This window comes from Balaenoptera physalus, assembly GCF_965194825.1.
Source record: "Balaenoptera physalus genome assembly, chromosome: 20".
NCBI classification, from domain to species: Eukaryota; Metazoa; Chordata; class Mammalia; order Artiodactyla; family Balaenopteridae; genus Balaenoptera; species Balaenoptera physalus.
The window spans coordinates 55,484,346-55,505,222 of NC_138901.1; the positions used below are offsets into that span (position 1 = coordinate 55,484,346).

General features: G+C 55.0%; 3 protein-coding genes across 14 annotated transcripts; 2 read left to right on the forward strand and 1 right to left on the reverse strand.

The window, feature by feature from the left end:
* Positions 1-3,079: 3,079 nt before the first annotated feature.
* BCL6B (BCL6B transcription repressor) lies at positions 3,080-9,640 on the forward strand. 7 transcript variants are annotated; one of them, XM_082440483.1, is made up of 9 exons: positions 3,783-3,905; positions 4,390-4,580; positions 4,822-5,043; positions 5,153-5,506; positions 5,827-5,951; positions 6,512-6,676; positions 6,767-6,897; positions 7,017-7,154; positions 7,546-7,795. In XM_082440483.1, the coding sequence occupies exons 1-9, from the start codon at positions 3,903-3,905 to the stop codon at positions 7,660-7,662; spliced, it is 1,446 nt and encodes a 481-aa protein (XP_082296609.1). In that variant the 5' UTR covers positions 3,783-3,902; the 3' UTR covers positions 7,663-7,795. The 7 variants fall into 7 exon arrangements, with proteins under 7 accessions (XP_082296607.1, XP_082296611.1, XP_082296608.1 ...); XM_082440481.1 differs by having other exon boundaries at positions 3,080-3,905; positions 6,512-6,897; XM_082440482.1 differs by having other exon boundaries at positions 3,646-3,839; positions 6,512-6,897.
* Positions 9,641-11,548: 1,908 nt separating this feature from the next.
* On the forward strand, positions 11,549-15,731 carry SLC16A13 (solute carrier family 16 member 13). 2 transcript variants are annotated; one of them, XM_082440488.1, is made up of 4 exons: positions 11,549-12,416; positions 12,567-12,710; positions 13,706-14,443; positions 15,145-15,731. In XM_082440488.1, exons 1-4 carry the CDS (start codon positions 12,218-12,220, stop codon positions 15,342-15,344), a joined length of 1,281 nt encoding a protein of 426 aa, XP_082296614.1. In that variant the 5' UTR covers positions 11,549-12,217; the 3' UTR covers positions 15,345-15,731. The 2 variants fall into 2 exon arrangements, with proteins under 2 accessions (XP_082296614.1, XP_082296615.1); XM_082440489.1 differs by having other exon boundaries at positions 12,413-12,486.
* A 607-nt stretch (positions 15,732-16,338) lies between these two features.
* On the reverse strand, positions 16,339-19,120 carry SLC16A11 (solute carrier family 16 member 11). 5 transcript variants are annotated; one of them, XM_082440476.1, is made up of 5 exons: positions 18,821-19,120; positions 18,048-18,255; positions 17,636-17,779; positions 16,703-17,470; positions 16,339-16,615 (listed from the first exon to the last, which is right to left on the reverse strand). In XM_082440476.1, the coding sequence occupies exons 1-5, from the start codon at positions 19,103-19,105 to the stop codon at positions 16,386-16,388; spliced, it is 1,635 nt and encodes a 544-aa protein (XP_082296602.1). In that variant the 5' UTR covers positions 19,106-19,120; the 3' UTR covers positions 16,339-16,385. The 5 variants fall into 5 exon arrangements, with proteins under 5 accessions (XP_082296602.1, XP_082296605.1, XP_082296604.1 ...); XM_082440479.1 differs by lacking the exon at positions 18,821-19,120 and adding an exon at positions 18,503-18,777; XM_082440478.1 differs by lacking the exon at positions 18,821-19,120 and adding an exon at positions 18,498-18,777 and having other exon boundaries at positions 18,048-18,273.
* Between the last annotated feature and the right edge of the window lie 1,757 nt (positions 19,121-20,877).

Below are 20,877 nucleotides of genomic sequence, written 5' to 3' on the forward strand. Positions count from 1 at the left end.
CTGAAAACAGGGGACACTTTCCTCCCCACTTACCTCAGCTACTCTCCCCTGAGATCCTGGTCCCCTATTTTGAAGGGAACAAAATTTGGGGTGCATCCCTCACATTTGGGGTGCAGGAGAAAGGAGCCGCCCCAGTCGCATCGCTGGCCTCCTTCCTCTCGGCTGGCTCAGGGAGTGGGGAGTGCCCTAGGGAGGGGGGACCCCCACAAGAGAGCACATGAGGGGGCTCCTCCACTCCCAGTCAGAATTGGGGACACCCCCCCCCAAACCCGTCCCAGCCCATCCGTCTCCAACTCGGCGGGAGAGGCAGCTGCAATGCCCCAGTCAGATTCCCCCAACACTACATTCCTCACCCCATCTAGAGGGGTCCCGGGGGCCCCAAAAAATCCCCAAAAAATCTAGGATGTTGGCTGGACGGTTCTGGACTAGCTCCCCAAATTTGGGGTCCTCAGATCCCCCCGTTTTTTCAGGAAAATTCCGTCTTTCACCTGCCTCCCGCCAGCCCTGCTCTGTCCCGATGCCAATTTTGGAAGTCACTCCCTCCTTCCTCCTCCCCGTCTCTCCAGGCCCCCCCCCACCCCCCCGCTCGGGGGCTAGGGTCCAGGACACCTGGCTTCCAGGCCGGGGGAGGGGGGCACTCCTCGAAGGGCTAGGGGCCAGGAGGTCAAGCTCATAGCCCCAGTCTTAGGGAAGCAGGAAAGCCCGATCCTCCCTTCCCCTCCCCCCTGGCTGGTCTCCGTGGTGGTTTAGGAAAGCCTGGAGGATTGGAATCTGCCATTGCTGTTGCACAGGCAGTTTTTTTCCTTGGGTTGGGGGGGTGGGCGGTGGGAGGGAGAGAGGGGAGGAGAGCCAAAGAGAGCAGGGACCGGGGTGTGCAGAGCTGGCCTGGATTACCCCCCAGCCCCTGCTGCCGTGGGGAACCCCCCCCCCATCTCACCCACACTCCCAGTCCTCTGTCTGCTTTCTGTTTGGGGCTCTTATCCTAGAAAATCAGGGTACAAGATTCCCCTCCTAGAAAATCAGGGTACAAGATATCTCACTACCACCTCTCCTTGCACAGTTCCAACAGACTGCCCTAGTCAGGGGTGTCCACTTTACCACAAGACACCCCATTTCCCCCCCATCTGCCCCCAAGCCGAGGTATGTGCCCTTAAGAAATTGGGGTTCAGAGTCTGAAACCACCTTTCCTCCCTCAGATCTATCCAGGCCACATAGAAATAAGGGGAGATACACTCCCTTTCCAAATTTCATCCTTCAAATCCTGGGAATATTTGGAGGTTCACTAAAGAAAGAGACTTCTAGAATCTGGGGTTAGCAGGAGCTATAAGCAAAGGACATCCCTAAGCAGCATCGTGCTCCAAATTAAGTGAACCCTAAAATCAATCTCACCTCATGATCCATCACTCAGTTACACCAAATGCACCCAAAGAGTGGCAAAACACCCCAAAATAAGGACACCCCAAAACTTTAGTCTCCTACCCTGGGCCCTCACCTTGTTTCTCCCCCTGGAAAAAGCCTCCTGGCTCTCAGTGCATACACAGAAATATCCCCCTCCTCAAAGTAAGTTTGCACAACATTCAAATATAAAGCTTTGCTCCCCGGCAAGGACCCACAATCACAGAAGGCCTTCAAACTTGCTCCCAGGTTCCTATTACGTTCCACCTCAAGCTAATAAAAACCCCAAATTGAATTTCATGTCCCCTCAAATACAATCTGAACCTCAAAACTTATCTGGCACCCCAAAACAGACTGCACCCCAAAACCAGCATGATTACTCCACTTGAAATCAGATTGTCCACATACACCGATGACTATGAATCCCCAAAACAAAATCCTCATCCACCTCTGAAAAACACCTAGCAGGTCCCCCTGATATTCCAAGATGACAAACTCCAAATTGTGGGTGTCAGAATCCCTAGAACTAATGTAGCTTCAAAATCAGCTCCATACCTCAGACTTACTACTGGCCCTCAACCCTGAATGCAGCCTTCAGGACCCAGCACAATCAAACTAACTCAACACCCCATAGTAAACATGCACCCCACAATTGACAAATTGACCAGACAACACAAAAGTAACTCCATCCTGATACCAAAGGGAGCCCCCAGTCTAACTCCCACCTCCAACTGGGCAGAGACCAAAGTAACCCTCATTTGCAAAAGCCACCTCACCACCGTGAATCCCCAGTGGTTCCCCATTCCCAGTTTCTCAGCAGTTCTTTCGTGCATCCAAATAAAGACACCCTCACATCTGAAGGGGAGGGCCCCAGGCCTCGATATGCAGCTCCACGGATAATGGTCAATCATTACTGGGCAACGGTAGACTCTCCTGAGCCCAAATGCAAGTCCTGCTTTGCAGCTGAACTCAGCTCTTGCCCCCCTTCTCCAAATGAACCTTGCCCCACCAACGTCTCCCCAAACAAAATACGAGGGTGTGACCCGTGCTTATCTTCCAGATCAAGGACTTAAATTGGGGTTATCAGCCCCTCCTGCCCTCTCTCCCTTCTTTTACCCTGAGACCCTCCCTGTTTCCCTTCTGTCCACTGCACCCAACTTTCATATTAATGTTCACTAAAAATTCACCTCTAAAGACGGATAATAGTATCTAGCTTAATAAGAAAAGAAACCCTGGGCTCCCAGGACTCAGATCCCGCTCCTTGTCCCACTCATTTCCCTTGTTCCCAAAGCCCGCGGATTTCTCACCCCAGATAGGAAACCCATCCTCGGAGGAAAGTCCCCTCTGTCGCCTAACTCTCCCTCCCTCCGCCCAACCCTAGTCCCCTGGACAAAATAAACCAGAGCAAAGAGGGGGAGAACGAAGGTTTCAGCCGCTCAGACCTAATCGATCCTGCGCCCCCGTTTGAGTGGACCCCCAGCCGGGTGGAGAAGACGGGCGAGGCGAGGCTAGTGCTCGTCCGCCCCCTCGTGGAAGGAGCCAAACATTGCCGAGCTTTGCCTACTTGCCGCGCTGGACCCCGGCGTCCCGCCAGCCTCCAAGCGTAGCCGACGGGCGGATGCCCGAGGCCCTAAAGATCTGGGACTGGGGGAGGGCGAAAGGGCTTTGGGCGGGAGTCTGTCTCGCTGGATCCCTAAAAGGATTCAAAAGAGAGTCGGGAGCGAAAGACCGGACCCTAGGTCTCCTGAGCCTCTCTCTCGGCCCCCACCAGGGGCTTTCCCCACCTCCTCGAGGGGAAGCAGCTGGCGGAGCCGTCCGGTCGCAGGACAATGGAAGGAAACGAACTAGAAATCATATCCGCCCCCTCCCTACCGCGCCCGGTCAGAGCCCCTCTTTTGCAGGCCCCGCTAGAGAAGCCTGTTGAATGACCACACCCTCCCGCTGTCTGAGACCCCACGGGAGCCCACTATCACCTCCCCAAACCTAGTTCCTCTTTGGGCTCCCCTTTATCTCCCTTAATACCGTACACTGGAAGGGGGAGTTTTGCTGTATTCACTCTCCCGTAACAGGCTCCTTCCTAAAGCCAACACACCAATTGTCGCTGTCCCAGGCCCCCCGACGACCCAGGTCACCCATATTTCCAATCTCAATATCCCCAACCTCCTCCCCAATTCCAATGTCCCATCCTCAGTTCCACTTTCAGTGGCCCAAGACCCCTTACGTTACGACCACCCAGTGTTTCTGAGGTCCCGCCCTGGAGCCGGAGACCCCGCCCCGGGTTCGCCATCTGGAGAGCGAGGGAGGAAGGAAGGATACAGACCCAGGCGTTCACCCCACCTCCACCCCCGCCCCCGACATCCCGGCCAGATAAAGGAGCCGAGGCCAAGAGGGGAGAGAGACCCCGCCCCCCTTGAGAAGAAAGCTGAAGCCCCTGCAGGACGGGGGTAAGAACCAGAGACTGAGGGAGCCAGACTCCTGGGTCCCCCTAAGAGGGTTGGGGCTTGTTGATGGTAAGAAGACCGAGGCCCAGAAATTGAGCTAAACTAGGGATCCGGGACTAGAGAATGGAATTTCGTGATTCGGGGAAGGGAGCTTCGATTGGGATTTGGAGGGGTGTGGACCACGGGTCATCTGGGGTCTCCAGGCAGGATCGGACTCCTGAGACCAGGAGCGCGGTGGGGCAGAGGGGGAATGGGGGTGCTGGAAGGGCACTGGGAGTCTAAGTAAAGGCGCTGCGGGCCGGATTCCTCACACTTGCCATCGACGCCGCGGTGTGGGAACCTTCAGCTCGCTCCAAGCGCTGTGGAATCTAGAGGAGGAAAGCGAGCGATGCCGTGGTTGAGGGTAGAAAGAACAAGATGAATTAAGTGAGGCTGCGTGAGCCGGGGCCGGGGTCTTGGCTCTAGCTGCACCTCAGCAGGAAGAGGCAAACTGCGGAAGGACAGGCGTCTTAGGACGGCCTGGATCCCTGAGCCCTCTCCTTGGCACCCGCAGGCCTGCGTCGCTATGGGTTCCACCGCTGCCCCGGAGGGAACGCTGGGCTACGTCCGCGAGTTCACTCGCCACTCCTCCGACGTGCTCGGCAACCTGAATGAGCTGCGCCTGCGCGGGATCCTCACTGACGTCACGCTGCTGGTTGGCGGGCAACCCCTTCGAGCTCACAAGGCAGTTCTTATCGCCTGCAGGTTCGAGGGGTGGCTCAGGGGGTGGGGTGGGACCAAATGGAAAAGGGGCGGAGTCCGAAGGTCTTTGGGAGGGAACCCGAAGCCAAGCCTTCCAGAAGCAGGAGGCGGGGCGTCCGCGAATTGGGGGCGGGGTGAGAGTGGGGGGGGCGGGGTGAGAGTGGGGGAGGCGGGGCTTTGTACAGGGGCGCGTGTCTCCCTTGGCTCCCCAGCCCTTAATATGACCTATCTTCCCTCTCTCCAGTGGCTTCTTCTATTCAATTTTCCGAGGCCGTGCAGGAGTGGGGGTAGACGTGCTCTCCCTGCCCGGGGGCCCCGAAGCCGGAGGCTTCGCTCCTCTTCTGGACTTCATGTACACTTCGCGCCTACGCCTCTCTCCGGCCACTGCACCAGCCGTCCTTGCGGCCGCCACCTACTTGCAGATGGAACACGTGGTCCAGGCATGCCACCGCTTCATCCAGGCCAGGTGAGGGAGCCCCATCTCGGTGTTCCTCATGGGTGAAGTGGCATCCCAGTTGTCAAGGGCAAAGGCCAAGATTAGGAAATAGCACTAATGTCCATCGCACTTTTCTCAGCTATGAACCTCTGGGCATCTCCCTGCGGCCCCTGGAGGCAGAACCCCCCACGCCCCCAACGGCCCCTCCGCCAGGCAGTCCCAGGCGCTCCGAAGGGCACCCAGACCCACCTACTGAGTCTCGCAGCTGCAGTCAAGGGCCCCCCAGTCCAGGCAGCCCAGACCCCAAGGCCTGCAACTGGAAAAAGTACAAGTTCATCGTGCTAAACTCTCAGGCCTCCCAAGCAGGGAGCCTGGCAGGGGAGAGGAGTTCTGGTCAACTTTGCTCCCAGGCCCGGCTCCCCAGTGGGGATGAGGCTTCCAGCAGCAGCAGCAGCAGCAGTGAAGAAGGACCCATTTCCGGTCCACAGAGCAGGTACAGAAACTGGAACCCCCCAGAATTTGTAGAGGCAGCCTCAGCTCAGAGGCACAGCCATTGGGCCTGGGTGGTCAGGAACAGGGAGTGAAGGAGTGGGCTTCAGAGACACCAGCTCACCATAGGGAGTTGGCCAGAGATCAGGCTTACTCTGTAGGGTGGGACTTGGGCAGTGAAATTGGATATGGCACATTGGTCCATAGTGGCTCACCTCCAGAGGGTAGGCCTATGGCAACAAGTCTTCCAGGGGAGAACCCCACCACCACCGCCGCCATATAATCTCTCCTAACCCTTTTCTCTGGGCCTTGACATCTGCCTAGGCTCTCTCCAACTGCTGCCACCGCACAGTTCAAATGTGGGGCTCCAGTCCATACCCCCCATCTCCTCACACCCCGGGCTCCAGAGACCACTGGGTCACCCTCTGGGCGGGCTCATCCACCACCAGGTAAGAGCCCCTCCTTCTATCCCCTTCTTGGATTTTCTCCCATGGCTGCTCAAGGCCAGTTTAAAGGCCCAGTCCATTTCCTACAAATTAGAATCACCTAGGGAGCTTTTAAAAATCCCATTGCCCAGGTCACACCCCATAGATCAGAAAGTCTGCAAGTGGGAGCCTGGCATCAGTACTTTTTAAAGCTTCCAGTGAGCAGCACTGTTTGGGAACTTCTGGCCTATTTCCATCCAGGGCTGAGTGGTCAGCCCAGGGCTTGGCAAGGCCTCTCTGGCAAGCTGTCATCCAGAGTGGTGCGAGAGAGGAGAGAGAAACAGAAACTTCCACCCACGAGTAGGGGCCTCCACCTACCACCACCGCTATTGGAGTGATTAGCAGAGTACTCTGGAATCAGACAGACATGGAGTCAGATCTTGGCTTGTCCTCTCAATAACCATGTGACCCCAAGCAAGTCAAATGAGCCCCAGAAGCCTTGACAGTAAATTGGGAAAAAGAGAACCCGCTACCGTGTGGTTTGAGGATTCACTGGTATTGTCATTACCCACCACCCTTCCCAGGAGGTGAATTTTTCAGCTGCCAGAGCTGTGAGGCTGTGGCTGGGCGCTCATCGGGGCTGGACCCCTTGGCTCCTGGGGATGAGGATAAGCCCTACAAGTGTCAGCTCTGCCGGTCTGCCTTCCGCTATAAGGGCAACCTGGCCAGTCACCGCACGGTGCACACAGGTAGGGGAGGAGCAGGGAGAGGGCCCTGGCCTTGGTGCCCACAGCTGTCCTCTGGTAGAGTCCCTGACCTCCCTCCCTCCCTGCCTCCAGGGGAAAAGCCCTACCACTGCTCCGTCTGCGGAGCCCGCTTTAACCGGCCGGCTAACCTGAAAACGCATAGCCGCATTCATTCGGGAGAGAAGCCCTATAAGTGTGAGACGTGCGGCTCGCGCTTTGTACAGGTACGGCGCCAGTTTCAGAGACGGCTCGCAGGCCAATTTCCAAGAGGGCGAGGTGGGCCGAAAATGGGGAGGGCTCTGTCCCTCCCATTGGCGCGGTCTGAGGTCCCCTCCTCTCCCAGGTGGCGCATCTGCGCGCGCACGTGCTGATCCACACCGGGGAGAAGCCCTATCCTTGCCCCACCTGCGGGACTCGCTTCCGCCACCTACAGACCCTCAAGAGCCACGTTCGCATCCACACGGGAGAGAAGCCTTACCACGTGAGTACCCGACCTGGCTTGGCCCAAAGCCTTGGAATTACCTTCCGTTTACCGAGGGGCGGAGCTCTGAAAGGAGCTGGCCCGGCGGTTCTAGACCTCTTCGAGGTGGGCGGTGTCCTTGTGAGTAAGGGGCGGGGGCCGAGGGTAGGGGTGGCAGGTATAGAAGTTAGTCTCCTGGACGGAGCGCTACCCCCCTGGAGAGGAGCTGAAGGATGGAAAAAGCTTTGCTGAAGAGGGCGGGGCGTAGCTCCTAGGCCTTCCCCTGAGGATTTGGGAGCATGTAGGGACTAAAGAGCTTCTCTAAGGTAGAGTGCTGGGCGGTTCTCCCTTGCTCAACACCTAAAAGGTGGTCGTGGTTGGGGAGGGACCTGACTCAGCTGTCCTCCGACAGTGCGACCCCTGCAGTCTGCATTTCCGGCACAAGAGTCAACTTCGGCTGCATCTGCGCCAGAAACACGGAGCTGCTACCAACACCAAAGTGCACTACCACATTCTGGGGGGGCCCTAGCTGAGCGCCTGCCCAGGCCCCACTCCCTTCCTGGAAGACAGGAAAGCTGCGGCTCACGCCTGGGTTCGCTGTCAGGCTTGGGCATAGGGGTGTGCAAGGCCCCTCGATGTCAGCGACTGCCACCACCTTAATTTCTCACTGGGGAGAGCAGGGGTGGCAGATCCCGGCTTGATCTGCCTTTGTTTTGCTGGTCAAAACCTCTTCCCCACGATCAAAATTGTTTCTGAGGAGAGAGCAAGCTAGGAGCTGGAGGATGGGAGAGACTGGAGGCCTGGTTTCCACCTGCAGCCCCCATCTCATTCGGTTTATCTGTAAATATAATTTATTGAGGCCTTTGGGTGGCACCAGGGCCTTCATTCTATTGCATTTCCCATGTCCCTCTTCCACAAGTGTGATCAAAAGTGACCTGAAACACAGAATGTGAGGTCATGGCTCTGCTGGCAGAGATTAGCACTTGGCCGCCTCCTTTGGCATGAGTGTTTTATATTATTATTGTCATAACTTTTATCTTTAGAGTTGTTCTTTTCCTATTTGCTTGTTGGTTTGTTTCAAATGGAGAAAGGGGTTCTCTGTGTCCTACCCCTCCAATTCTAGGTCTGGAACCTTTCTTTGTTCTAGGGCAGCTCTGGGAATATGTGGGTTTAAGGAATTGGGTCAGGAACCCTCTCTGGTATTCTGGATGTTGTAGGTTTTCTAGCAGGCCAGAACTGGATATAGACTTTTTCTGTTCTTCAAGGGTTACAGGAACCTATGGTGAGCCTGAAGTGGAGGTAATAAGTACCTCCTAGAGGCAGTGGCTGTGGGGCCTTTGTCAGTCTTGGAACTGGGGGGGTGATTACAGAGGCTTTCTCTTATGTTCCTAACTGTCCCATTCGTCTGGTCACCTAGGTCTGGCTCCACTGTGTCTGTTTGATAGAACTCACCCAGGAGCTTGAGTTGGGCCCACAATCCTCCCACTAGGGCCCGTTCTTAGCACTGAGTTGATCCCTCCACGCAGGAGAGATCTGAAATTCCTCACCAGAGATGATGCAATCTTTTCTGATTCTGCCCAGTCTCTAAGAATGTTATGACCTAGGGGAGAATTATGAAACCCTTTATCTTGACTAAACAGTAAAGAGTATGACTCATCCTTTACTACAGAGGTGTCTGGGTTTGAATGTTCCTTGGGGTTCTACCTGAGATGAACCTCTTCTTCCTTTAGTAGGTTTTCGGACATCTTCTGGCAAGTGTCCAGATTCCAGAAACTTCTTTGCCTCTAGAAGTCACAGCTGCTTGGTAACTTTCTTACCTTAGAAAAGCTGGGTCTGTGACCTGGTCTTCCTGTCACTGCATTCCTGTCTGGAACCAGTGAAAGCACTAGAACCTTCCACAGGGAGAGAAAAGGGGCTGAGTTCCACTATGGATTTTCTGTATTTTGGGATTATGATTGGGATTACTGTTGGGATTAAAGATTTAGAAGATTTAAAAGACTGACTGATGGACCCTCTATTTGACCAAGTATCCAGGTAGGATTAAGAGGTTGGTTGAGGGGCAAAGTCTCTGGTGTAGGCCAAGTAGGTAGAAGGTTAGGAATGGGTTGCTTCTTAACTGTGTGGAATGTCTGGAATGTTAGATGATACTCTGAAGCCTTGATTTACAGTCCTGCCCCTGTTGCCCTGGGGGATTAGGGACAGGGGGTGGAAGGTAAAAAGCACTTTGAATTTGCAGGGTGGAGGTTCCTCAAGACAGGTCAGTACTAGTGGCTGTCACTTGGGGACTGGTGAGACAGCTACTCTTCTCCCTCTTTGCCTCTTACTCCCCACTGCAGAATTGAAGGAGGTAGGGAAAGCAGAGGAGAGAGCTGAGAAGGAACCATGATTTTTTTTTTTTTTTTTTTTTTTACACCATATGGGATGCGCAGGTGGAGAGTGCCAAGGGGTGGAGATGTTAGATCTTGCAAGATCAGAATCATGGAATAAAGAAGCCTCTCTGTGCTGCCTGTTGTGTCCTGGGTTCTTGCCTGTGGGGATCTGGGGACTGAGGGTTCTGAAGCTGGGGAAAGAGGGTATCCTATCCTTCCTGGATACCATCTTGGATTCTGTGCCCATCCCACTGTCCCATCCCACCAGATATTTTAAGTGGCCCTTGTTCTCCCCTTCCCTGCCCTTGCCTTCCGGCTCATTGTGTAGGAACCAGTGACTTCATGAAGTTTCTCCGGAGCCACCTGCATCCTACTCCTCTGAAGTCACTTCCTGCCTGAGGTGTGGAGGCAGCAGGGAGAAACCAGGAAGCCACTAATAATACCAACATGTTGGGGGATGCATCTGTGCAGGGGAACTTAATGCCTGGACACCCTCTACCACCACCACCACCACCACAGAAAATGGATAGGACTTGGGTGCCATAAGGACAATAGGAGCTGGAGGTGGCAGTGAGAAGGCGGTGTGGTTAGAGCCAGCATGCCGGCTCTACCCCTCCCCCAGCAGTGGTGTCTTGGAATCCATCCAGTGCCTAGTACACGCTTCTTTCCCACCCTTTCCCCTGTCCTGTGTGTGTCATGGGTGCACAGCTTTGTTCTGCCCAGAGGTTAAGGGGTCACTAATTCTGATAAGTGGACTTAAATTTTGGACTTAAATTCCTTTTGGACTTAAATTCCTCATCCATGAAATAAGTCCATTAGCATGGAAGGAATAAGTTCCTTCCAACATTTACAGTTTGTGGTTGTGCTTCTTAATCTTTTAAAACCCATGACCTGGGTTAGATTTTTTTTTTAAGCACAAAACAAAGAAACTAAACTAAAACCTTCCTTCCCCTCCCACTGCAGCTTATCCCCTGTTGAAAATAAGATCAGCTTAAAATAAAATAAAATAAGACCAGCTAATATTACTTAACTCCTGCTACATGTCAGGCCCTAAACTAAACATTTTAGTGTATAGATTTTCTAATTCAACTCCCCTGACAACCCTTAAAGTAGGTACTATTATAAGCCCCAGTTTACAAGTAGGGAAACCAGCTGAGAGGTTCAATGTCTTGGCCAAGTTAAGAAGTGATGAAGCCAGCATTGGAACTATGATTTGATTCTAAAGACTGCGCTCTTAACCACTCTGTTATACAGCCACACCAATTTCTACATCTTTGGTATAGTCCCCACCAGCCAAAGTTCTGACTCCACTTAAAAAAAAAAAAAAAAAAAAAGCTTCTTGGGTATGATTACTTTTATTTCCCACGTATAAAAGTATACGGCTCAATATGCTTTTTTAAATTACACAGCCTCCCTCCCCACCCCAGCCCCACTTGTCTGGGTATGACCCCTTGAGTTCAAATTTCAAGGTCAGTGTCCTAAGGATCTTGAAGCCAAGTCATTAGTGCTCTATAAGGCTGGAGGAACTGGGTACTGGTTGGGTAGGAGGGGCTGATTGCGCCAGTGGTCATGGCTTGTCTCTAGTCTATACCATCATGAGATCAAAAGCTGTGATTAGGAAGTGGTGGTTACTAGAGGGCAGAGGAAAATGTTCCAGCCCCACTGAAGACGAGGGCTGGTGGGGCTCTGAGTGAGCTCAGAGCTGCACTTCCTCTCCCCAGTTATTTTTGGTCTCTGTGACCCGTAGGTTTCCTGTTAGTGGGAACAGAAGGGACAAGAACGAGTTCCCAATACAGAAATCAACGCCAAGAGTCCAACAGCCCAGTCCCCTCTCTCTTTCCTTGGCCTTTGAACCCACTCAGGAATCCAGGCATCTAGATTCTAGTGGCCTCAGGCGCTTGGCCAGGTATTTTACCTTATCATCCCTCCGCACGCCCCACCCCACCCCCGCCCCGCTTTTCAGCTCCTGGGCCCTTAATCAAGCAAGTATGTGTTTTCCTCTCCTGAACCAGTTAACCCACTACCAACGCCCACGGACTCCTTACGTGCGCATCTCCGTGCTGAAATCTGGTCGAATTGGCCCGCTAGTTGGACAGGAGAACGAAGCTGCCTCCTGGTTGGTTCCTGGGTCACCTAGGGCCCGTCTATTTAGCCTCCTAAAGTCCCCTCCTCACGCCTGCGCCCCACTCACTGCCCCAGAACAGGTTCTAAACCCCGCCCTGCCATTCTGGCTCCGCCCCCGTCTGAGGAGTCCCGCGTTCTCATTGGTGAGCTACAGACAGGGATGTTGGCCGGGCTGGCCAGGTGCAGACACTTCCAGTGATAAGATAGATAATCCACCCGGAGACCTCAGGGATGGGGCCCAAATTCAGTGCTGCCCCCTGGCTCCTAGACCGAAAGTCAGCCCTCTCCTCCGTCTGTCCCGCCCAGGCCTCGACTCCCGACTCACGGCCGGCGGAGCCACGCCCCCCGGCGCTGAGCGCAGGGGCAAGCGCCCGCCTGGTCTCTCCACCTATATCGCCCCCGCTAGGGGAAAGGCGCAGGCGCCTCACGCAGCCTCTCTGCAGCTTTCAAGCCCTCGTTGGTACTTTCCTCTCTACCATCCTCTCCTCCCCGCTCGGCTGCGAGTGGTCCGGCTGGGTGGGTGGGCAGAGGTGGAACGTCCTGAGCCCTGCTCCGGAAGGGGCTTAAGGCGGCAGCCCTGTTACCTCCCAGATGGCACTTAGGGCCGAGCCCCCCGACGGGGGCTGGGGGTGGATGGTGGTGCTCTCAGCGTTCTTCCAGTCGGCGCTGGTGTTCGGAGTGCTCCGCTCCTTCGGCGTCTTCTTTGTGGAGTTTGTGGCTGCGTTTGAGGAGCCGGCAGCGCGAGTCTCCTGGATCGCCTCCATAGGAATCGCGGTGCAGCAGTTCGGGAGTGAGTGCTGCGCCTGGGTCCAGAGTCCTGTGACCCTCGACCCTCAGAAGGGAGAGGAGATGCGGGGACGGTAAAGGAGATGGTGGGGGTGGGGTCAGTGCTGGGGAAGGACGCCTGAGATCTTCTCTCAGAACGCTTCCTCTTCTCCAGGTCCAGTGGGCAGTGCGCTGAGCACCAAGTTCGGGCCCAGGCCTGTGGTGATGGCTGGGGGCATCTTGGCTGCGTTGGGGATGCTGCTCGCCGCCTTTGCTACCTCCTTGACCCACCTGTACCTGAGTATTGGGCTGCTCTCAGGTGAGACCCTGGGCAAGGGCGGGCAAGTCAAAAGCCTGAGTCTTTTTGGCCTCTGGACTTTTACCTTCTTCCTGCTCCTTCCAAAAGGCTTAGGGAGACGCTGAGAGAAAGTTTTGGCTGGCACCTGTGCCCAGAAGACAATTCTTTTTTTTTTTTTAAATTACATCGGTTTATTTATTTATGGCTGCGTTGGGTCTTCGTTGCTGCGCGTGGGCTTTCTCTAGTTGCAGCGAGCAGGGGCTACTCTTCGTTGCGGTGCAACGGGCTTCTCTTGGCGGTGACTTCTCTTGTTGCAGAGCACGGGCTCTAGGCGCGCGGGCTTCAGTATTTGTGGCATGTGGGATCTGTAGTTGTGGCTCACGGGCTCTAGAGCGCAGGCTCAGTAGTTGTGGCGCACGGGCTCATTTGCTCCGTGGCCCTTGCTCCTTCCCAGACCAGGGCTCGAACCCGTGTCCCTTGCATTGGCAGGCAGATTTTTAACCACTGCACCACCAGCGAAGTCCCCCAGAAGGGAATTCTTAAAAGAGGTGACTAAAGTGATAAACAGGTTAGGGGAAATCAGGAAATTCAAAGATGCAAGCCCAGGGCTAATGGGACTGGAGTGTAAAAGGAAGAATTACTGTAAAATTGTGTCAGATGTGAAAGCTGTGAAATAGATATCATTATCCTATTTACAGATGAGGAGAGGCTTTAAGCTTATGCAACTTGGCAAGTGAAGTTCACACAGCCAGAAATGGTAGAGCCCAGGTCTAACTCCAGAGTTCTATGGTAGTTACTTTGCAAACATTCCAGAGTCCCATAAAGTATATTACCCCCATTTTGCAGATGAGATTGAGGCTAGGAGATTAAATAGACAAGGTCATACAGCTAGAAAGTATCAAGCTAGGATTGTAATTTATGCCTGTGCTACATTCTGCTGCTGGGCAGTGTTGGGATGATTGTGTGCCCTGAGCTCCTTAAGGGTCCCTCAACCCCCATTTCTTCCTTTTTGACAGGATCTGGCTGGGCCTTGACCTTCACTCCCACCCTGGCCTGCCTGTCCCGTTACTTCTCTCGTCGGCGATCCCTGGCCACCGGGCTGGCACTGACAGGCGTGGGCCTCTCCTCCTTTGCTTTTGCTCCGCTCTTCCAATGGCTGCTCAGCCAGTACGCCTGGCGGGGGGCCCTGCTGCTGGTGTCTGCCCTCTCCCTCCACTTGGTGGCCTGTGGTGCTCTTCTCCGCCCACTCTCCCTGGCTGAGGACCCTGTCGTGGGTGGCCCTGGGGCCCAACTTGCCAACCTTCTCCATCGTGGCCCCTTCCTCCGTTACACCGTTGCCCTCACCCTGATCAACACTGGCTACTTCATTCCCTACGTGCACCTGGTGGCCCATCTTCGGGACCTAGATTGGGACCCACTGCCTGCTGCCTTCCTCCTCTCAGTGGCGGCTATTTCTGACCCTGTGGGGCGTGTGGCTTCTGGGTGGCTAGGGGATGCAGTCCCAGGGCCTGTGGCAAGACTCCTGATGCTCTGGACCACCCTGACTGGGGTGATACTGGCCCTGTACCCTGTGGCTCAGGCTCCCACAGCCCTGGTGGCTCTGACTGTGGCCTATGGCTTCACATCAGGGGCCCTGACCCCAGTGGCCTTCTCCGTGCTGCCTGAACTGGTGGGAACTGGAAAGATATACTGTGGCCTGGGACTGGTGCAGATGGTAGAAAGCATCGGGGGGCTGCTGGGGGCTCCTCTATCAGGTAAGGGGACTGGGATTTCCAGGTGGGTGCGGGCTGCCACGTCATACCATTCAGGGAGGGAACTGACATTATAGTGTATGTGAATACTGCCCTCTGGTATGGTACATACACAGCCTGCATGGTCAATCACAGCAGCCCTGAAATGGGTCCAAAGTGCAAAGGAATTGGGGCTGTGGAAAGATTAAGAGGACCTATGTGGCACCCTTGGCAGGGTACCTACAGTTGGGGTTTTCAGAGGACCTGGTCAGACCCGGCCAGACATAACATGCCAGCGTCTGCCTTTTCCCTTGGCCCACTGGGCCCCAGGCCAGGGGTCTGAGCCATCTGGTCAAAGTTCTCCAGGCTCCTGATGCCAGAACCTTCAGACCCTTAACATTTTGCTCTTAACTATTAACCGAAGGCATGAAAGGGAAGGCCACAGCTACTGGAAAGAAAGGCACAAGTGTGCCTGACTCCATCTGGATCCCCAAATCCCCACTGGCTGGTTCAGAGGTACTTTCTGAAAGCAGGAAGGTGGTTGAAATGGCCTTTTGAGGCCCCTAGGGAAGCCTGAGTTCTCAAGCTCATCCAGTCCTACCTTGAGAGTTCTAACTCTTCCAAGATGATGGGTTAAGGATTATTTTCTTCCCTCCACCCCAAAATGTGTCTGAGTCCCAGGAAACAGATCACCCATGTGTATTCTTTTTCTCTCTTGAATCTAGGCTACCTCCGGGATGTGACAGGCACCTACACAGCTTCTTTTGTGGTGGCTGGGGCCTTCCTTCTTGCAGGGAGTGGAGTTCTCATCACTCTGCCCCACTTCTTCTGCTTCTCAGCTCCTACCTCCAAGCCCCAGGACCCTGTAACAGAGGCACTGGATACCAAAGTCCCCCTGCCCAGGGAGGGGCTGGGAGAGGATTGAACTCCAAGAAGGGGCAGTCAGACCCAGAAACCCAGGGGTTGTTGGCTCCAGGTCTTCTCCTGCCCCATCTTGGCACCCACAGAACCACAGTGCCTTAAGCATCGTTATCTGCCTCCCCCCCGCCCAGAGCAGGCCTGGGGCTCCTGCGATGTGTGTGCCAACCCTTTGTATTTTGTCTTATCTCTTCTTTGCTCTCACAACCTTTTCTGAAGGATCCAGGAGTTCAGCCTGCTCCACTGAGCTGTGAATCGACTGTGGAAACTCAAAGGCCAAGAGACTTACCATGTTTTACATGTGATCTCTAGTGTTGCCTCCTACATTTCTTCCCTGAAGACAGACCTTTGGGAAAGAGGGATGCCCCTTTGAGATAAAACTGAATAAGAAAACTGGACAATAATCAGAACCTCAAAAAGAATTGGGGACCATATGCCTGGGTTGGCTGAATGGGGTCATGCTGGGGACTGGAGGGGAGGTATCCAGCAGCTCTGGTGACCCAGAGCATTTAACCGTGGACTCTGCTCTCTGGACCACAGTTCCTCCTACTTGCCCACTGACCTCTTTCCCACTATCCCCTGTAACTTAGAAAAGAAATTAAGAAAATGGTGAGGGACATGTTGGGGGTGCTAGCTGGGGAGGGGGAGATAAAGCTAAGACAGCTGAAGTCTGGGTCTGGGATTCTTATGTTTTCATCAGGCCAGTAGAAGGAGACTGAAATGCAGGAAAGACTTATCTGGGAAATGAGGATGGGGCAGCTAGCACCCATGAGCACGCCCCTCCTCCAACAAACTGAAGCTGATAGACAGACAGTTTCTCCAAGATTTCCTGTTATAATGGCAAGAACTTGGGCAAAGAGAAATGGACTGACTGGACAAACACCCTTCCTGCCTTGCGTGGCTGAGGGGGATCCTGTTCCTATCAACCAGCCTTTTTGGATGTTTTAAGTAGAATGTTTGCAGCATCCTAGATTGCCTAACAATTGGAGCTTGCAGGAAAAGCAGATAGAAAGTCTTTATTGGGGGCGAGGCTCAAACAAGAAAATGGTCAACAAGTGGTGTCCAGAGTGGAGTGAGGGCCTCCTGGGGGGAGCAGGGCAACCTGAGGGTCGGGGAGCAGCTCCCCCCTCTCAGGGGGTGCGGTGCCTGGATGTGAGGCTGGACGGCAGGAGGGCAGCGCACTGGGCAGCCCCACGTAGATGAAGCTGCCAGAGAGGATGAAAGAGCCGCACACGAGGAAGGAGGCGGTGAAGTCTCCCGTCTCATCCCTTAGGAAGCCTGAGAGGAGAGGGAAAGGAACTCAGAGGCCTCCGAGCCCAGGTGCAGAGGAGGGTTGCGAGCGGATCTGCCGGCTCAGGCCCTTACCTGACAGGGGAGGGCCCAGAAGCCCCCCGAGGCTCATCAGCATCATCACCAGCCCGGTGGCCTGTACCACACCTCCGATGCCCACCAGCCCCGGGAGCACGCCGAAAACCAACGGGGCGTAACTTCCGGCGCTCAGCCCGTAGGCCCCAGCCGCGGCCAGCAGGGGGCCCCCCCAGCTCTCCTCGTTCCCCACCACCGGCACCAGACCCACCGCCAGCAGCCCTAGCCCTGTCAGGGCCCCGAACATCGCCAGCAACCGCGGGAGGGGCACCCAACCCTGGTCCGCCAGCCACCCGCAGAGCAGCCGGGCGCCCGCGTCCCCCACGGCAGCCACCGCCACCACCAGCACCGCCCCATACCCTCCCAGGCCCCGATCTAAAGCGTGAGGGGCCAGGTGCACGTAGGGGACGAAGTACCCGCCCCCCACCAAGGCCGTGCCTAGAGCAAAAACTAAGAAGGCCCGGCGTGTGAAGAGACCTAGGCCGAGGGCAGCTAGGGGGCTTCGGGGTGGGCCCAGGGGGTCTCCAGGTAGCGCCAGGGGTCGCAGCAGGGCGCCACAGGGGGTGAGGTGGAGGGTAATGGCGCCAAGGAGGAGCAGGGCGCCCCGCCAGCCGAAATTATCGAGGAGGAGCTGCAAGGCGGGCGCCAGAAGCAGCGAGGAGGCCCCGTTGCCCGTGAGTGCCAGCCCCACGGCCAAGACTCGACGGCGGGAGAAGTAACGGGAGAGGGTCCCGAGGGCAGGGGCGAACACCAGGGCCCAGCCGGAGCCTGCGAATGGATAGGACCGGGTGAGGACAGGAGCCGGGGATGCCTGCCCCCACCATCCCAGCTCGGCTGCTCGCAGGAGGCCCTCGCGCCCTCGGCCTCCAGCTCCCGACACGCTCCTATCTCCACCATCACCCCTGAAGAACCCGGGAATCCCTCTCTCCTCACCAGCAAGGACGCCCAGGCCAAGGTAGAGGTGCAGCAGACTGCGGGCGAAAGCCGAGAAGACGAAGCCGAGCGAGGTGAGGACGCCCCCAACCATCACCACGGGGCGCGCCCCCCAGCGAGTGCTCAGGGCGCTGCCCAGTGGGCCTGGAAGGAGGCGGAGTCAACGGAAGGCACGCTCCTGGACCCCCAAACTCGCTCCAACACTTCTCATTGGCTGTTTGCCTGGCCTAAACTTCTCCCCCTGCCTAATAGCCCCTCCGCCTTGACCTCAAGACCCACTATATTCTAGAACTTAGGTACACTGGTCGACCTTTCTTAGGTTGTCTGGTAATCAACCAGGTGTGTCCCCCACCACTGCACTCATGGCCCCTCCACCCCGGTTCCCGCCTCCCACCTCGGGGGCCCCCCTCACTGGCTGCCTGCTGCACGGCCAGGGCCAGGGCGCTGACCCACGCAGTGTCCTGAGCGCTTCGGTCAAAATGCTCCGCGAGGTCAGGGAGGGCGAGGCCCAGGGAGCGTAACAGTCCGTAGGAGAGCCCATTCACCGCGAAGGCTGCGGCCGCCACCACCCAGCCCCAGCCCCCGTCCGGGGGTCCGGCTGGCTTGGGGGTCATCACCGCCTGGAGGAGGGGGAACACCTGTGAGAGAAGTCTCCAGGTCTGTGCCTCCTTTAGGGACCTGGGCATCCCTGAGATCCAGCTTCTGACTCTTTGCCCAGGGGGGGCACGTCACCCTGAGCACGACAGGACGGAGGCGGAGGAGCCTAGGGACAGAACTCCCGGGTTCGCGCGATCCCGGGACGGGATGACAGCCGGATCCCCCAGGCCTGAGACTCCCCTTCCCACACACCCGCTTCCCTTACCCGACCTCTCCGGGCAGTGCGGGGAGAGGAAGGGCTCGGCCCGCTTTTCTCCCTGCTTCCGGGGCGGGCGGGGCCCCAGAGGGAGCAAATGTAGAGATGCAGCCCAACTTGGATGGGCTCTCAAGGTAAACAGAGAGCGCCACAGGGGTGCTGAGCCACCTGGGACGCGTGGGGTACGGAGGGCGGGGGCGAGCTAAGACAGCCAATCCGTCGAGCCGCGGGTGAGGCCAGACGCCGCGTCCCACGGGGATTGAATTATCCACTTACACTCCCAACCCCGGGGAAGGGAGGGGCGAGTAATGAATGCCGCCACGCCCACGCACCTGCCGCCGGCTGCGCACCCAGGAGACGCGTGGATTGCAATCTCCAGCCTGCCCAACGTCGGTAGGCAACGCACGGAAATAGGGGTGGTCCTCCCAAAGCCTGAGGGGATGAGTAGTTTCGTTCCCAGGGAACGTTGCTGGAGAACCTGGTAAAACCTCGGATGTTAAATCACCTCCACGGAGTGTATGCTGCGTGCTCAACAATAATATGCCCTCAAGGACGGAGGGGAAGGAAGAGGACTTCCTTATGATGGGCCAGGGACATGTACACATGTCATCTTTCATCTTCACAATCACCCTGTGAAAAAGGTGTTCTCCCCATTTTACAGACGAAGTAACTGAAATTTAGGGAGGTTAGGTGACTTGCCCAAATCATTCAGATTTAAAAAAAAAAAATGGTGGAAATATTTGAATTTCGGTCTGTCCAACTGCGGAACCATACAAGAAGAACAGACCTAGGACTGAAATAGAATCTCCCACCATGGAGGGAAATGGCCTGGAGACAGTTTGATGCCAAACTGACCTGGAAATGGTAGAGCCTTTGCAGAGCCAGAGAGTTTATGATTCTGAGATAGGGGTTACTGGGAATAGAAAGGATTCTTGAGGTCAGAATCGCTGAAGATTTAGATTAGAATTTTAAAAACAAAGTTAAGAAATCCGATAATTGAACCCAGGTATTGATTTCTTGAAAAAGCTTTCCTCTTTACATTAGGATTAAGTTTACCATTAATTTACTTCAGCTGTTTGATCAAGGTTTGGTTTAATTTTTCAACAGTATCAGAGAAATCGGCAGTTTACAGTTTGGCGTATGCAACATCCAAAAGCCACATGGTGGCAGTGTTTCCTAATGGTTGAGAACGCTTCTACAAATAAAGAAAAAAACAGCTTCTTAATCAGTGAAATTATAAACCTAACAACATGATCTTCGAGGGCTCTCCACTGCCTATAGGAGGAGAAAAGCAACAACAAAATTCTCTACTTTGGGCATAAGGCCTTTCACAATCAAGGTAGACTATCTTTCCATCCCATCTCCCTCCCCTCTCTCCTACACCCTTCCATCAGCCACCTCTATGGACATTCCTAGCTTTTTCTCACTCCTAAATTTTTGAATATGTCATGCCCTCTGCTTGAAATGGCCTGGATGGGGTACAGGAGCCCTGCCACACACACCTTAGGAAAGTGGTCTCACCGGTTTCCCTAGCTGGGTGTGCTGTTGTGAAAGGCACCTGGGAGACAGAGGCAGCATATCCTCAGCCAAGGGGAAGGCAGGGAGCCCACTTCCCGACATGGCCGGTGAGGATTCTGCTCCAAGCTGAATGAGGCCAAGTGAAACAAATCACTCCCTCTCCATGGTGAAGTAGAAATGCAGGGCAGTCAAAGAGGAGACTGGGTCCTCGGGGTCTGGGAGTGACACTTGCACGTTTACAGGATACTTATGAACCAAGAGGACATCCCAGAGCCTGGGGCTAGGGTGATTGGTTGCGAAAGGGCACATTCATCTTCTACTTCATGTTCCCTGTATTCTTAGCCAAACTTACTATCACTACACACATGTGTTGCTTATGGAGCTGTGAATGAAAAATATTGCCTGCCATAGAGTAAACAAAGGATATTGCAGCCATCAAGCCATCACATTACAGCCACCCCAACAGTGAGCCCTGAGGGAACTCACAATGGAAACAGGATGCCCCTTATCAAACCATCAGACACTGCAGCCCTCCACCCCCAACAGTACACCCTGAGGAGACTCAGGATGAGAAAGCCCAGGATACTGGCCTCAGATGGCTGAGGTGCGTATCAAAGGAATGATTTCAGTGAGCCCAGACTCTTGCATCTTCCCATACATGGAAAAGTGCTAAACTCCTTAAGATATCTGGTTTTCTTTAATTAACAGTAATCTTTTGATGTTCCGACTACCTGGTCTTTGTTGCAAAAACTCCTGGATATCCTGGCTCCGCCCCTTGCCTCTTGGGAGCAATCTCTGAGTTATCTGCCATACTGTGTCCCGGGCTTAAGTCCTCAGTTTCGTCTGCTGAATAAAACATAACTCTCAACTT